General features: G+C 38.3%; 6 protein-coding genes across 8 annotated transcripts; 4 read left to right on the forward strand and 2 right to left on the reverse strand.

Moving 5' to 3' along the window:
* Window positions 1–354: 354 nt before the first annotated feature.
* rdhB (retinol dehydrogenase B) lies at window positions 355–4,686 on the forward strand. Its single transcript, XM_068299924.1, has 5 exons — window positions 355–553; window positions 606–771; window positions 827–953; window positions 4,025–4,160; window positions 4,262–4,686. The coding sequence occupies exons 1-5, from the start codon at window positions 416–418 to the stop codon at window positions 4,436–4,438; spliced, it is 744 nt and encodes a 247-aa protein (XP_068156025.1). The 5' UTR covers window positions 355–415; the 3' UTR covers window positions 4,439–4,686.
* Window positions 4,687–5,077: 391 nt separating this feature from the next.
* Sar1 (Secretion-associated Ras-related 1) lies at window positions 5,078–9,044 on the forward strand. 3 transcript variants are annotated; one of them, XM_068300894.1, is made up of 6 exons: window positions 5,078–5,194; window positions 6,069–6,217; window positions 6,514–6,633; window positions 6,708–6,773; window positions 7,808–8,043; window positions 8,151–9,044. In XM_068300894.1, the coding sequence occupies exons 2-6, from the start codon at window positions 6,175–6,177 to the stop codon at window positions 8,265–8,267; spliced, it is 582 nt and encodes a 193-aa protein (XP_068156995.1). In that variant the 5' UTR covers window positions 5,078–5,194; window positions 6,069–6,174; the 3' UTR covers window positions 8,268–9,044. The 3 variants fall into 3 exon arrangements, with proteins under 3 accessions (XP_068156995.1, XP_068156994.1, XP_068156993.1); XM_068300893.1 differs by having other exon boundaries at window positions 5,129–5,223; XM_068300892.1 differs by having other exon boundaries at window positions 5,154–5,292.
* Window positions 9,045–9,319: 275 nt separating this feature from the next.
* Window positions 9,320–10,826, forward strand: LOC137585252 (zinc finger protein-like 1 homolog). The gene is made up of 4 exons (XM_068300954.1): window positions 9,320–9,758; window positions 9,820–10,013; window positions 10,078–10,276; window positions 10,335–10,826. The coding sequence occupies exons 1-4, from the start codon at window positions 9,545–9,547 to the stop codon at window positions 10,631–10,633; spliced, it is 906 nt and encodes a 301-aa protein (XP_068157055.1). The 5' UTR covers window positions 9,320–9,544; the 3' UTR covers window positions 10,634–10,826.
* On the reverse strand, window positions 10,730–11,791 carry LOC137585251 (transmembrane protein 199). The gene is made up of 2 exons (XM_068300953.1): window positions 11,182–11,791; window positions 10,730–11,120 (listed from the first exon to the last, which is right to left on the reverse strand). The coding sequence occupies exons 1-2, from the start codon at window positions 11,789–11,791 to the stop codon at window positions 10,780–10,782; spliced, it is 951 nt and encodes a 316-aa protein (XP_068157054.1). The 3' UTR covers window positions 10,730–10,779.
* Window positions 11,792–11,804: 13 nt separating this feature from the next.
* Window positions 11,805–12,454, reverse strand: Muted (biogenesis of lysosome-related organelles complex 1 subunit 5). Its single transcript, XM_068300956.1, has 3 exons — window positions 12,374–12,454; window positions 12,041–12,312; window positions 11,805–11,975 (listed from the first exon to the last, which is right to left on the reverse strand). The coding sequence occupies exons 1-3, from the start codon at window positions 12,393–12,395 to the stop codon at window positions 11,805–11,807; spliced, it is 465 nt and encodes a 154-aa protein (XP_068157057.1). The 5' UTR covers window positions 12,396–12,454.
* Window positions 12,455–12,710: 256 nt separating this feature from the next.
* Window positions 12,711–14,331, forward strand: JMJD6 (Bifunctional arginine demethylase and lysyl-hydroxylase PSR). The gene has a single exon (XM_068299767.1). The coding sequence runs from the start codon at window positions 12,807–12,809 to the stop codon at window positions 14,007–14,009; it is 1,203 nt and encodes a 400-aa protein (XP_068155868.1). The 5' UTR covers window positions 12,711–12,806; the 3' UTR covers window positions 14,010–14,331.
* Window positions 14,332–14,357: the final 26 nt, after the last annotated feature.

Below are 14,357 nucleotides of genomic sequence, written 5' to 3' on the forward strand. Positions count from 1 at the left end.
TATGCGAAAGAGCGAACAATGAGAAAATGCGGAAAATCTAGAGGAGAAACCAAACAGCAAGATGAACAGCGAAGGGGAGAGGAAGTGAGTTGTGTATAGGGTGAAATGCAAAGTCCAGGGAACAAGTGCAATGCACCGAGAATACAGAACATAGAAAGGGCGACAACTGGCGCAACTTGTGGAGCAAAGTGCAACGAGACAGCAGTCACAATATGACAGAAAGTAAATTGCAAGTAATTAAATGGGATTTGAAATGCCAAAGACATCAAAAATGCCCTCCCCCAAGCTGGCAAGAGCTTTAGACCACTCTGTGCATTACTCGAACTGACAATAGCTTGAGCGTAGATCGAGACCAGCTTCCACAACTAGTTGCATCTGACACACGAAGCCGCGAGGTTATCTCTTGTTGTCTCCAATGGAATCATTTTACTGGCGCAATAAGGTAGTTGTAGTCACCGGCGCTTCAGTGGGCATCGGTGCCAGCACCGCAGTTACTCTAGCCAATGCGGGAATGGTTGTAGTTGGTCTGGCCAGGCGTGCAGAACTCATTGAGGTAAGATCGAGAGTGTTTCTTCTACATTTGCGTTCACGTGTTCCGTTCACAGTCTCTGAATGCTCAAGTTAATGGTGAGGGGAAAATCGTTGGACGACAATGCGATCTATGCAATGATGAGGATCTAAAAAGCGCATTCAGTTGGATACTTGAACGCTTTCAATGCATTCATGTGCTCATATGCAATGCTGGCATCTTGAAAGCCAATTTTCTAAAGGGTAAGACTTATCCAAGTATAGACGTGAACATATTAAACACACTAATTTTCTATAGAATCACCCACAAAGGATATTAAGGAACTGTTCGATACAAATGTTGTAGCCACTGCCAGTTGTTTGCGAGAGGCTCTTAAACATATGGCGGAATCTAAAGTTCGTGGACATATTATCGTTATGAATAGGTATGATTATCTGATATACTAAACATTTTCAAGGCCTCATAAACTTTTCATACTAAACTTTCATACATGTTTCTATTACATTATATTCTATATTAATGTTTTCAAACCTTTAGAATTTGCCACGTAAACAATTTTCTTTGTATCTATTTATTAAAATAAGTTTCGTTGTGGATCTTCTGGTTATGCAAACTCCATCAGCAATCAATCAGAAGAACGCTAAGTAATTGTTATCGTTTTCCAAATTATGTTTGCTGAGCTAAATTAGGAAAATTAGAGCAGATTCAACATAGTGACACAAATAAGCAATAATACAGCACACAACATAAAGACCACTACATGCGTACAAATATATGTACATATATACATACATATACCTATTATAGAGCTTCAATAAGTACTTACCTCACAGAGAAACTTAGCAAAGGGTATATTCGTTTCCAGATGTTTATCATAAAAAAACTTGAACTTAAAACCTATAAAGGGTAATTGTAGCTTGTCAAAGAAACTTTACTCATTTTTCATAGCATACTTTTTTGGGTTTCCTAAAAAAAGGATTAGTTCTAAATGATTGAACCATTTCTGGTTCTAATTATAAAATTTCTAACATATACCTGGTTATATGTGGTTTCTAAGAGTATAGAATGATTGTGTTAGCATTTGCCTTTAGTTATTTTATAATTTTGCTTACAATAGACATAACAAGAGACCAAAATTTTACAGCCTTGAGTGGCAAAATATTTGCCAAATTTATGTATGTCGTTGCATTTTGGCATAAACACGCACACACAGTCGCTCTCCCCATCTCTTGTATGCATTTGTTGATCGGGGGCTTAATGAAAGTGCAAACAATATGAACAGAGAGGAAGAGAGAGGGGCGAGGGGCGAGGTGAAGCAGTGGCTATGGGTCTATTGGCATTTTCAGTGTTGGTCAATGAATGCATGCATTTTGCATGAGGCGAATATACTGGTCTGGTCGGCTGTTGAAGATAGTGGTCCATGGTAGTGACAGGAGTGGGTTGGAGTGATGGCGTGTGGCGTGTGGTAATGGTAGGGGAATTAAAACGACTGCGCGTTATTTAAATTAAATTAAAAGCCATGCGGCAAACGAACAACAACAAGAACACAAACATTTATTGATATTTAAATGTTGAAAGCGTCGCGGCGACTGTTCTTCATGTTCAATCATGTTGCTGTTACTCTAGTTGTTGTTGTTGTTGTTGATGTTGTTGTTTTTGCGGTGTGGGGGTGCATTAAAAGCTTTGCATGACCAATGTGTTAGCGCAAACAACAACAACAACAACTCTATTATTCAACATAATTAAGTATTTTGCATTAAGTTGCTTGCGTATTGCATTTGCATTTTCCCCACACATACAAATCTATATCTACCCCTCACTCTCCCCATGTGTGTGTGTGTGTGTGTGTGTGTGTGTGTGTGTGTTTTTGTGCGTGTGTGCTGATTTTTATTTCATGAATTCCAATGCGCGATGCATTTAAAATCAAAAATGTTGCGCATTAAGCCGCATGTTTGATTTGCGCTGTGGCTTTAATTTCAAATTGCATTGATTTAATTTTAATGAAATTTACTTGAGTGCCACAGAGATACCGATACACTTATGTACATACATATGTACATATGTATGTGTTTGTATGTACAGAAATACCAATTATTGCCATTTGCACATGAGCAAATGCAAATTGAATAATTACGTATACGCACTGTACACGTTGTACAATAAATTGTATGGCAAATTTGATCAAAAACAAATTGACAAACCAAACGACATTTTCATACCCTTAAAATTGGGTTTATCTTATATCTTTTAATCAGATGACTTATTTGAAATTGAAAACCCTGTTCGTAACATTCTATTAACTAATTCAAGGTCCTTGGTCAGAAGAGTGTAAAATAGTAGTCAGCTTTAAAAGTACACCCTTCATTCGTTAATTAAATACATTCTTATAGATAGATAGTCGGGGAATAGTATAACATACTAAGATGGTCTCTTACACTTTGTTTATATTAGACATACCTTTAGATATTAATTACTTTCTTTATAAAAACTAGGCCTTATAGATGAGAATTCTATTATATTGTAAAGGTGTTCCCATGAAGAAATATATAAGTATGAATAAAACAGTGCGACTTGACTTAAGAGTCTCATAAAAATCAATGCGGTTTTCAGATGCGCATAAAAATATTCAATTAATGTCCATAATTGCGCCATTTAATGAACAGCCGTATATATTCGCGGCAACCAAATACAATTGAGCAGTCCGAAATAATGGGGGGGAGATGTTGTGGGGTGCTGGAAGTCAACAAAAGTAAACTTCAGTTTTCCAACAATCCAAACGTTAATTAATGCGAAAAATTTATTTGATGAGTGTAAATTTTCAATTCTCGAAGACAAAGCGCAGGCGTTGCTAATGAATGCGTAAAGTGGGCGTGGTGGTAGGATGATGGACAGTGTCCGTTGGGTCTTGTAGGTGCGTTGGCAGATTCATCAATATGAATTCCGCTTAACGTCAATGCAATAATATTAAGACGTAATTAATTTAAAGAAAAAGGAAAAAAAGCCACCATGGAGATGCAGGCAGGTGACACCGTGTTGCTGTTGGTGTTGGTGGTCCTGGCCAGAAGTCCGGCATCTGTTTGCACTTAATGCACCAGCCATCTGGGCAGGTAAATTAAAAGAAGTTTACGCAATGTTTGCATAAAATGCACAACGACAGGACATTCTTTATCATATGTATGCAAAAACAAAAAAAAATCCAGACAAAAAAGAATGAGAATGCAAAGTGGGGAAGTTTCAGATCCGGATGCGAATCAGGATGACGCGGCCGATGCGGGTGGCAGCTGTTGACCGTCATTTTTGGCCGTGAGTGCCACGATGGCGGCAATTTTCTTATTGTTGTTGTTGCTCTTGCACTTGCTGTTTTAAGTACTTAAAACCGTTACGTTGACTTTATTTACCCATTCGCCATGCACACACAGACTTATCTCTCTGTCTACCCCACCACGTCTCTCTCTTTCTGTCATTCATTGGTTCTTGTGACATTTGACAATGCAGCGTACTTGGTCATCGTATACCGGAAGTGCCGGTACCCTTATTCAGCGTTTATCCAGCCACGAAGCATGCAATTACTGCACTTTGCCAAACGGTTCGTCAGGAAATACATTTTCTCAAATTAAATATTAAATTAACGGTAAGTTAAATGCAATGTACACACACACACACACACACCCGCACACAAAAACATGTTGCAGGTATTCTGCCACCTGAATATTTTTCCCTTTCCATTTGCAGAGCATCTGTCCCGGCATGGTGGATACGGATTTTCTGAATGTTTACTCACAGGCAGTGGCCGAATTGCCCAAACTCCAGCCTTTAGATGTGGCCAAGGCGGTTTTGTATGCTCTTAATACGCCCGATGGAGTTCAAGTGGAGGATATAATTCTACAGCAAATGCGAAAAAATAATTGAAGCAATTTAACAAACGCACAGACAAATGAACTATTCTAAATGCACTTTATTAATTTCAACTTTTGACAATTAAATAACGACTCACAATGTAACTAATTTTTGCAATAAAATAAAATTTTTTATTTTTTCCAATAATGTTACAATATTAATCAAATGAATATTAATATAAAATAAACATTAATAACATTAAGCAATTAATATTGTGAGAGCATCTGAAGATTAAAGACTCTACGTACATATATACAAAATTTGAGAAATAAGTACTTTTATTTGATAATTTTTTGGTTTTTGGACTTATTTTTATTCAGCTGTAAGAAAAAAACCAAATTTTATAACTGAACAATTTTTTTTAGATAAGCGCAATCAAATTTGAATTTTTGGCGCTTTGATTCGACTCAACCTTAGGACTGTTACTCGACCTTAGCACTTTTCACTCAGGCCTTAGCACTTTTTACTCAGATCCAGGGCTGCAGCAGCGAGTTTGTGAGTACAACGTCAGAACATGTTACAAAAATTTTAAAACTCAATGAAGATATGTATGTTCTATAATATATATAATCCTATCAGTAATCGGTGATTTGTCGAGTGAGTGGAACAAACTTCTATTCATATCATATCTTATATCTGCCATAATAATCTGGATAATAATAATCTCTGCCTTTGGACGAATGTTCGCTGGGTTCTCTTTGAGTACAACATCGAGTACAATGAGTCGAACAAACTCCCATCTCTATCTGTTCTGTTTTTTGACGTGAGGTAGAAAAAAGCGGATTTTTGTAGAAAAAGTATTAATAATAAACAAAATATGCATTTAATGCACATGTATAGTGTCTAGAAACATTCAGTGAATCAAAGTACGCAATCCAGAAGAACAACAAGGCAGCAGCAACACAAGGATAAGCAATGAAATAAGAGCCCGCTCTGAGAAAGGCGTCCACGTAGTGCAAATTGTCAAAAAATGTCTGCTGTTTTTTACACACATGTATATATATATATATATATGTCCCTAAACTGTCCCATGTCCGTGATGCCCAAGGGTGCGGTAATTGGAGTTGTGCGGGCGCTCTGTGTGCCTGACTCCAAAGTGCGAGATTATGAAATGCTGGAAAATTTGAATGAAATTACCAAGTTTAATGCGTGTTACCACGTAGTTCAACGCACACATACACAGACATAGAAACATACATACACTACGAAAATGATGATAGGCAGACAGTGAGAAAGAGACACGAAACATAACGAAAAGAAAGAAAGTGCTGAAAGTTGACAAAGAACAGGTTTTTAACCTAATTATAATTGCTCGGAAAATGAGAAAAAAGCGACATTAACTGCATTTTTAATGTAGAACGGACTTTGTGTATGTATGTACATATGTGTATTTGTGTCAAGGCCCCTCTAACCCGGAAGTCGCATGGCAATGGGAGCTGATTGATTTTCAATCCTATAACCACAAAGGCCGATTTATTATTGTCGTTTAGTGTTGCTTTTGTTGTTGTTGTTGTCGCTGCTGCCCTGTTGCTCTAAAATACCTGGATAATGTGGAAATGTGTAAAATGGACATTGAACTTGTTTGAAGTGCGCATTAATTTGTTTATTAATTTGTATTTAATTTAATTTTTATCATCTACAGTCCAGTCTAGCGCAGCAGCAGCAGCACTTCTCTTCCCCCTTAACACACACACACTCACACAGCTTTTGCCACCAACTCCCGCAATCGACAACAAATATAAGTCAAGATGTTCATCTGGGACTGGTTCACCGGTGTTTTAGGATACTTAGGTAAGCGATCATCTCTTACCCATCTATACCCCTCTCTTTATGCCATTAAACGATTGGCATTTGACATTGCTTTCGGCTGGGTTAAATTTTCTTGAGCATTTGCCAACAAGGCAAAAACTAAGAAATTAAAAAAAAACAAAACACACAAAAGATGAAACAAAAGAAAGACAGACAAAGAGGTACACAATTTACAGCTGTGCGTGTGTGGAGACTAAATTTTAAGCATTAGTCTGTTGTATTAATTACTTCACAATATGGGCCAAAGTCATAAGCTGTTTAACTTTTCTTTTCCGCAGGGTTATGGAAAAAATCGGGCAAATTATTGTTCCTTGGCTTGGATAATGCTGGTAAAACCACATTATTGCATATGCTCAAAGATGATAAGCTGGCGCAGCATGTACCTACATTGCATCCAAGTAAGTATCAAATATTAAATTCAATGATAAGAATGAATTTTAAATACTCTCCCTTTTGCAAACTCATTGTCCAGCATCCGAAGAGCTGTCCATTGGCAATATGCGCTTCACTACATTCGACTTGGGTGGCCATACTCAAGGTAAGTTAATTGAGACTTTCTTCAATCATAAGTTTTGCAATATTCATAAATAATTTGCATGGTTAAACGTGCAAAAATGTCTAAATATAGCAACTTAGATTTCATACATATATCACAAATACAAACATGCATATACATAAAATATATAGAGTAGGAAAAACAACAATCAAGAAATATATGTATGCAAGTATAAGGCGCTCTCTCATACAAAGCAGAAGCGTTGTACTTTTTGACATTTGTTGCTTTCAATCAACACAACTAAATCAGCAGCACAGTGGTTAGAATGTTATACACCAACGAAACTTTAACTACATCTGAATAGTTGAGTTCTTTATTAGTCTAATTTGAAAAATATATTAGTGCCTAACCCTGAATTATTGCTTCACTGTGCCATTATGAGAAGTAGAATAGAAAAAAAAATATATATTGTAAATCTAGTAAACAAGATAACCACGATACAACAATATGCTTATCAATTGTATAAGATGTTGAGTTCTATTGAATGAAAATATACTAATTTTTAGTGACTTGTGTAATTAAAAACTGGTATGATGTTGACCTAGCCATACTCACACATTCCGTTTGCTAATTTACTCAAAAAAAAAAATGCATTAATGTGGAATTTAAAACTAATTATTGCTATGCCAAAATCCTTATAAAATTTTAATTAAAACAACGAAATTGATATAACCTGATTGTGAGGGTATATAAAAAGGGGCAAGTCAAGCATGAAGCAGCAGGTATTGATAAAGCTCTCTTATGTATGAGTTTAAATTAATTATACTATTGTCAGCATTACGTATAGATTTTACAGTCAAATGTGTACAGAGAAAAGGGGTGGGTGGCAAAGAATGGGTGAGACCAAGACATTGACACGTTCTAAGCAAGATATCTAGAAAATGATAACGTGATAAGAGAGGTTATACTTATTTGGGTCTGTTTTGTAGTGTAAAATAGATTGAGCTTTATTTAAACTGTTGTCATTTAGTTGTTGAAGTAATTGTGTAAAATGTGATATGAATTGTGTCTTGCAGCACGTCGTGTCTGGAAGGATTACTTCCCAGCTGTGGATGCCATTGTTTTCTTAATAGACGCCTGGGACCGTGGCCGTTTCCAGGAGAGCAAAAACGAACTGGATTCGCTGCTCACAGATGAGGCACTCTCCAACTGCCCCGTGCTCATATTGGGCAACAAAATTGATAAGCCCGGTGCGGCCAGTGAAGATGAGCTGAGGAATGTGTTTGGACTGTATCAGTTAACAACCGGCAAGGTAAACAAAGAAAACATTTCGAACCCAAAACATTGAAGCTTGTCATACAAATAATTTTCTCAGTAATAGAGCTAATTTAATTTATTTGTTTATTCTTAATTTTACAGGGCAAAGTAGCACGCGCCGAATTGCCTGGCCGTCCTTTGGAATTGTTCATGTGCTCCGTGTTGAAGCGGCAGGGTTATGGCGAGGGTTTCCGTTGGTTAGCGCAGTATATTGATTAAGTACCATCATATTTAGAATTCAAACAACAACACACAACTGCAAAAACTTGGCTACAAAACAACAACAAATTAATAAACAGACGATAGAACTCCCCCGCTCCAAAAACCCTTTAAAAACCTCAAAAGTTAAGCAAAACGAAGCTGCGTGCGCAATTTCTAATTTAAACACATTTACAACAAAATAAATAACAACATTTAATATTAAACACAAATATAAAAGAAAACAAAGGAAACAAAATGCGACATGAAAAGAAATTTGAAATTAAGCAAAACAACATTTAAGCCCCTATAAACACAACAAAGTGCAAAGACCTTTCTATCAACTTCAAGTCGCAAAAAAAAAAAAAAAAGAAATCAATGATAATAAATAATTACAAACATTGAGGGGCAAAAAACCTGGTTCAAAAAGAAGTGCGCGATGGAAAACGTTTTTTAAATAATAATTATTATGAATAACAAATTGTAGCAAATTAAAGGTGATTTATTTAAGGGCAAACGACGCTGTTCCATAAATGAAATTTAACTATCTACCTTTTATTTAGAACCTTTCACCAAAAAACTTTCAAATTCTGAATTGAAGTTGGAGCTTCATTTCTTGAAATATTTTTTATAAATTGATCAACACCTTCTACCCTTACCGATGTTTATCACAATCGATTGATGGTTTTAACTTGGTTTTATTTTAGCTTACAAATTATAGGACCTTTTTTTAAGTTGCATGTCATCAATGTACTTTGATTTTTATACCAATATACACAAAATACGATGGGATATCAATTTATAACGCATTTTTTGTTCGCAAAAAAAAAATTCTAAAAATAAAAGAAAGGAAAGTAATTTTGTAAAATAAAAAATAATTGTGACTTATTTGTTCAAAAGCCAAAACAACCAGCGAACAAAGGTAAACCGCTTCCAATCTTAAATGCCGAAGAATTAAACAAAAATTAGTTTCTGAAATTTCACATATTTTTCTTTTTGAATATAGCCGAATTTTAGAGACGTTTTAGCGGTAAGAATTTATTTCAGCTATGTGTCAGCACTGTTGCAGCTGCCTTTGGTCACACTGCAAATAAATACGTGGCTAAAGCGAACAAAAATTCCATTAAATTTCGATTCTTTATACGTACATTTAATTCAACAATGCGATAAATATATATTCTATAAATTTCTTAAGGCATTGGTGAGCGTGCAGAAAAAGCTCCAAAGTGCAATATATTTAAACAAAGACTCAAACTCCTTATCCAAGCGCCGGCTCTTGACAAGTCACCGCCTTAATAATGGGTCTTTGCAAATGTCCGAAAAGATTGGTGACCAATCAATTCTGTTTCGAACATCGAGTCAACGTCTGTGAACATTGTATGGTCCAGAGTCATCCCAAGTGTATAGTGCAATCGTATCTCCAATGGCTGCGCGACAGCGACTACATTTCCAATTGCACCTTGTGCGGAACAACACTGGAGCAGGGCGAATGCGTTCGCCTAGTGTGCTATCGTAAGCAGCTAGATCTGGCAATGTATTCATGTCTATCTTGACTGACTTCCAACATTTTTAGATGTATATCACTGGGACTGTTTAAACGCCCGTCAAGCTGCTCTGCCTGCCAACACTGCGCCACGCGGACACCAGTGCCCCAGCTGTAACGTGGAAATATTTCCCACTTCCAATCTGGTATCACCTGTAGCGGACGCCTTGAAAAACTATCTGGCTCAAGTAAACTGGGGACGCAACGGCCTTGGTCTGGCATTGGTAACCTAATGATTTACAAAATCTTAAAATCAGGACTCATCAGACTTATTCTATTAATTTTCAGCTCTCAGAAGATCATACCAGCCTTAAGGCAGCCAGGGCAATTAATCAGGCTGCTGTCAGCAATATGACCAAAGTGCATCACCATTCCGGCGGAGGCGAACGGGAACGCGCGAAGCCAAACGGTAGTGGCGATGCCATCAGTCCCCATTCCGTGCTCCTGATGGATGCATTTAATCCGCCTAGCTCAGGCGATTTTAATGGTGTGTATAGATACAAAAAGAGTCTGTTGCTTTTAATCACTATATTTTATCCAAACAGCCAGTAGCCGGCGTCCCTTGCTCCCACGACAGTCACCTATTGGTGGCACAGATCGCGATGACAATAAATACCAACGGCGCACACCAGTCGAGATGTTTTCGCGGTGGACGCGACGTTTTTATGCTCCTTCTTCACGACCTCCATGGCGTCGTACATGGTTTCTGGTGGTCAGTGGCATAATGGCTTTCATTATTTTTATTTATTTAATGGCTTGGTTGGGACGAGGTGGCGGCGGGTCCAACGATGGTGTTGATGATGCCTGGAACAATCCGAATCCACAGCCCAATCACTACGAGTAACAGGAGAAGCTCATCAAAATGATTAACATATTCGAAAAAGTCTCTGCTAGTAAACCCATTCTCCTTAGTATCCTCACCCAAGAGAGAAAATTAATCTTTTTACAGTTATTTATATAAATATATATATATATATATTAAGAGTGCAACTAAATACAATTTAGGCGGAAATCCGAGAAATCTAATCTAAGACTAATCAGCATGTGGCTTAAGTGCTTCCACTCGGCTTGTGGGAGCAGCAGTTCTTGGTCTTTCCTCTTTTTACGCTTGGGTGCATCTAAGACTTCATCATATTCATGTAATTTCTTAGCCAGGAAGTACATTTCAGCCAGGGCAATGACTAAAGCCGCCATTACACCAAGAAGAATGCGAAATCCAAAAGGCAGAGGACCAACCATTAGATTGACGCCAAAGAATCCAAAGGTAAACCCGGCTGCCACCGAGAAAATAAACTGTGCCACAGCAATAATTTGTTTGTTAAGACTCTTGACTGCAACGAAAATGAACATGAAAATAGGGCTAGGGAAAAAAAAATTTTGTAATGTAATTACTTTGATAAGATATGGTATCTTCCGGATAGTGCCTTAAGCCCGCATCGACACTTTTGGTCATCTTGTGGTATTCGCGATTGTGCTGCTCTTCCCGAAGCCGCTGGCAGCGTTTCTCCAGTTCTGGGTTACGTGGTTTCAACTCATTTTCTGGCAAAATGAGTTCCGAAGATTCAATAAGCTCATAAAGAAAGATCTCGCAAATTTTACGTTTGCGTAGATCGGACAAAGTATTATTAAGCCAATGGCAATCTTTTAAGTAAAGAAAATGACCCTCAACTGGCTTTAGTTCATCGTCTTCCACATCCACACCGTCTTCCTCCTGCGTCGCCTTCTCATTCTGTTTGGGTAACTTCTTCTTAAGGATGGAATCGGGGACATCCCCAATTAGTTTTTTCAAAAGGACATTATCAATTTTTGGTCTAGGTATGATTTCACCTTCATCCTTAAGAACAACAATGTTCTGTGGTAGATCATACCCATTTGTTTTCATTAACTTGGCCACATTTTCAGTCACTTGTGTAAAATGTTCTCTTTGATTGGCCAAAAAGTCCAATACCTTCTTGGATGGGCGTAGTCGCACCCGATTGTCAATAATTGTTGTCTTTAGCATGATTTTAATAGAATCACTTGGCTATACTAAGTTTCAATTGAAGATCAGAATATAGTTCGGCTATTTCCTCTTCCTTTTCTTCAAATGAGTTATCAATGCGTTGATACCCGTGCTGAAGATTGATCAGGAACTCAGCTTTGCGTTCCTCACGGTCCTTACGTGCCTCTTGAAGTTTGTTGCTTACCTATGTATAAATAAATATTCACATTTACATATATGTATGTATTTATGTAGTTTTGGTCAACTTACTATTCTTTCACCTTTGGCTTTATTGAGCAAGATGTTCACACCGTTCAACAAACTATTCACCTCAGCGTTTAGGTTGGAGAGATTTTCGTTACCTAAGGCTATGACCCGCTCGGATAGATCGTATTTCAGTGATCCAACTGTCTCGGTGACCTGGAAAAGTTTCTCAACTTCACTATCGTTGCGTTTCGCCTCAAAATTGTCAAGAAATGTTTCGATTTCGCCGTTGACAAAGACTCGGTGATCTAAAATGCGAAGCGGCACCTTGTACAGCTCTGAGAAAAAACACAAGAATTATTAACACAACTTCGGGGCAGTTTTTTCAATGGCTACTACCTCGTCCGACTTGACTTATCATTTCAACAAACTCTTCCTCCTACTCCTTCTAGTCACGGCACATCACATGAGCAATGATGCTCATTTAGCCAAAAAAGAATTAATCTAGCTTTATGGCTAAACATCGGTTTTGTTTATTTCACTCTTAAAAGAGGTTTTAAGGAGACAAACATATTAATCTTTTAATTAATAATTTTAAGCACTTGTTATCCAATAAAATATTTTATAGATTAATAGAAGAACATATATGTATAGCTCTTTCTGGCAATTTTTCTGGTCATTGTCATCAAAGCTAGATATATTTAAGTGTGACCAGATAGTGCAAGTGCTAATGCGGTCACATTTCCCATTAACTTGCTGCTGCTGCTTCTGCATTAACTACTTCAATTTTAGTTGAATTTAGAACAATATTACAATTCATCAAACAATCAAAATGAGCGAGGAATTTAAGCTGCCGAAACGCTCACGAAAACGTACACGCGATGTCAAAAGGAAAGCCCGACCCGAGCTGGATGGCGAGAACGCGTGGGTGGCCATGAAGTACCATGAGAATTTTGACAAATTCTGGGACTTTACGGATAACCTGGAACGGATCGATAGTGCAGAGGTCTCTTGTGAGGAATTTATTGACCGCTTTGAGAGACCCTATAAGCCGGTAGTGATAACCGGATGCACTGAAGGTTGGTCGGCAGTGGAGAAGTGGACATTGTCTCGACTTCAGAAGAAATATCGGAATCAAAAATTTAAGTGTGGAGAGGACAACGAAGGCTACAGTGTCAAAATGAAGATGAAGTATTATGTAGAGTACATGCAATCGACGCGCGACGATAGTCCGTTGTACATATTCGACAGCAGCTTTGGTGAGCATCATCGACGACGCAAGCTTTTGGAGGATTACACCGTGCCAAAGTATTTTCGGGACGACCTCTTTAAGTTTTGTGGGGAAAACAGAAGGCCACCGTATCGATGGTTTGTCATGGGACCCGCACGCTCAGGCACGGGCATACATATCGATCCGCTGGGTACCAGTGCCTGGAATACACTGATATATGGCCACAAACGATGGTGCCTTTTTCCCACCCAGACGCCTAAGGATCTTCTTAAGGTCACGAGTGCTTTGGGTGGCAAACAGCGTGATGAGGCCATCACATGGTTCAGCACCATTTATCCACGCACCAAACTACCCTCCTGGCCGGAGCAGTACAAACCCATCGAGGTCCTACAAGGCGAAGGTGAAACGGTCTTTGTTCCCGGCGGCTGGTGGCATGTGGTGCTTAATCTTGACGATACTGTGGCCATAACGCAAAACTTTAGCTCGCAAACGAACTTCCCTTGTGTCTGGCACAAGACTGTGCGCGGCCGACCCAAACTGTCCCGCAAGTGGCTTCGTGTCTTGCGTGAACAACGTCCAGACCTGGCAGCAGTGGCTGATAGTATTAATATCAACGAGAGCACTGGGTTTGCCTCGGATAGTTCCAGCAATTCAAGCTCATCCTCATCGTCCAGCAGTTCCTCATCGTCATCAGAAAGCGATTCCAATACGGACAGTGGCCAGGAAAGTCTCACAGCCAAGAAGAAAAAGAAGCGACGATTGGGCGGCAGTGGAGAAGGATCTATGGGTTCCACGCGCTCTTGATGTCGGGAGAGGGTGAAGCAAAATAGCTTACTCATGCGACTCTTTTACCGGCAATTGATTCTTTGTCGCCGTTTACCACGTCGCAACGACCGTCGCAGTTAACAGTAGTAGATCGATTTGCAAATTTTGTAATATTTTTATATAGACAACCTAACGAAAAGAAAATGTGTAATTGTGTAAGTGACTGGCCGACGCAGGCTGGCGCAAGGTAGCTCGTTAATATCATTACGTTGCCCTTCAAATTAGTTTCAATATCTGCTCTAAGGTGACTCATTAGCTTATATTTAAATGCCAGAGAAATAAATATATTTGTAAAAAAAAACTCTAAATTATATTTGAAAAAATACT

This window comes from Drosophila tropicalis, unplaced genomic scaffold (assembly GCF_018151085.1).
Source record: "Drosophila tropicalis isolate 14030-0801.00 unplaced genomic scaffold, ASM1815108v1 contig_878, whole genome shotgun sequence".
NCBI classification, from domain to species: Eukaryota; Metazoa; Arthropoda; class Insecta; order Diptera; family Drosophilidae; genus Drosophila; species Drosophila tropicalis.

What these genes read in the sequence shown, in the direction of transcription:
- rdhB (XM_068299924.1), top strand. Translation starts at nt 416, where the DNA reads ATGGAATCATTTTACTGGCGCAATAAGGTAGTTGTAGTCACCGGCGCT. An exon ending in GGCGTGCAGAACTCATTGAG is followed by an intron (nt 554 to 605) that starts GTAAGATCGAGA and finishes TTCCGTTCACAG; the next exon opens with TCTCTGAATGCTCAAGTTAA. An exon ending in GAAAGCCAATTTTCTAAAGG is followed by an intron (nt 772 to 826) that starts GTAAGACTTATC and finishes AATTTTCTATAG; the next exon opens with AATCACCCACAAAGGATATT.
- Sar1 (XM_068300894.1), top strand. Translation starts at nt 6,175, where the DNA reads ATGTTCATCTGGGACTGGTTCACCGGTGTTTTAGGATACTTAG. An exon ending in CGGTGTTTTAGGATACTTAG is followed by an intron (nt 6,218 to 6,513) that starts GTAAGCGATCAT and finishes TCTTTTCCGCAG; the next exon opens with GGTTATGGAAAAAATCGGGC. An exon ending in CTTGGGTGGCCATACTCAAG is followed by an intron (nt 6,774 to 7,807) that starts GTAAGTTAATTG and finishes TGTGTCTTGCAG; the next exon opens with CACGTCGTGTCTGGAAGGAT.
- LOC137585252 (XM_068300954.1), top strand. Translation starts at nt 9,545, where the DNA reads ATGGGTCTTTGCAAATGTCCGAAAAGATTGGTGACCAATCAATTCTGT. An exon ending in CGTTCGCCTAGTGTGCTATC is followed by an intron (nt 9,759 to 9,819) that starts GTAAGCAGCTAG and finishes CAACATTTTTAG; the next exon opens with ATGTATATCACTGGGACTGT. An exon ending in ACGGCCTTGGTCTGGCATTG is followed by an intron (nt 10,014 to 10,077) that starts GTAACCTAATGA and finishes ATTAATTTTCAG; the next exon opens with CTCTCAGAAGATCATACCAG.
- LOC137585251 (XM_068300953.1), bottom strand. Translation starts at nt 11,791, where the DNA reads ATGCTAAAGACAACAATTATTGACAATCGGGTGCGACTACGCCCATCC. An exon ending in AGATACCATATCTTATCAAA is followed by an intron (nt 11,121 to 11,181) that starts GTAATTACATTA and finishes TTTTCGTTGCAG; the next exon opens with TCAAGAGTCTTAACAAACAA.
- Muted (XM_068300956.1), bottom strand. Translation starts at nt 12,395, where the DNA reads ATGATAAGTCAAGTCGGACGAG. An exon ending in GATAAGTCAAGTCGGACGAG is followed by an intron (nt 12,313 to 12,373) that starts GTAGTAGCCATT and finishes GTTTTTTCTCAG; the next exon opens with AGCTGTACAAGGTGCCGCTT. An exon ending in AAGCCAAAGGTGAAAGAATA is followed by an intron (nt 11,976 to 12,040) that starts GTAAGTTGACCA and finishes ATTTATACATAG; the next exon opens with GTAAGCAACAAACTTCAAGA.
- JMJD6 (XM_068299767.1), top strand. Translation starts at nt 12,807, where the DNA reads ATGAGCGAGGAATTTAAGCTGCCGAAACGCTCACGAAAACGTACACGC.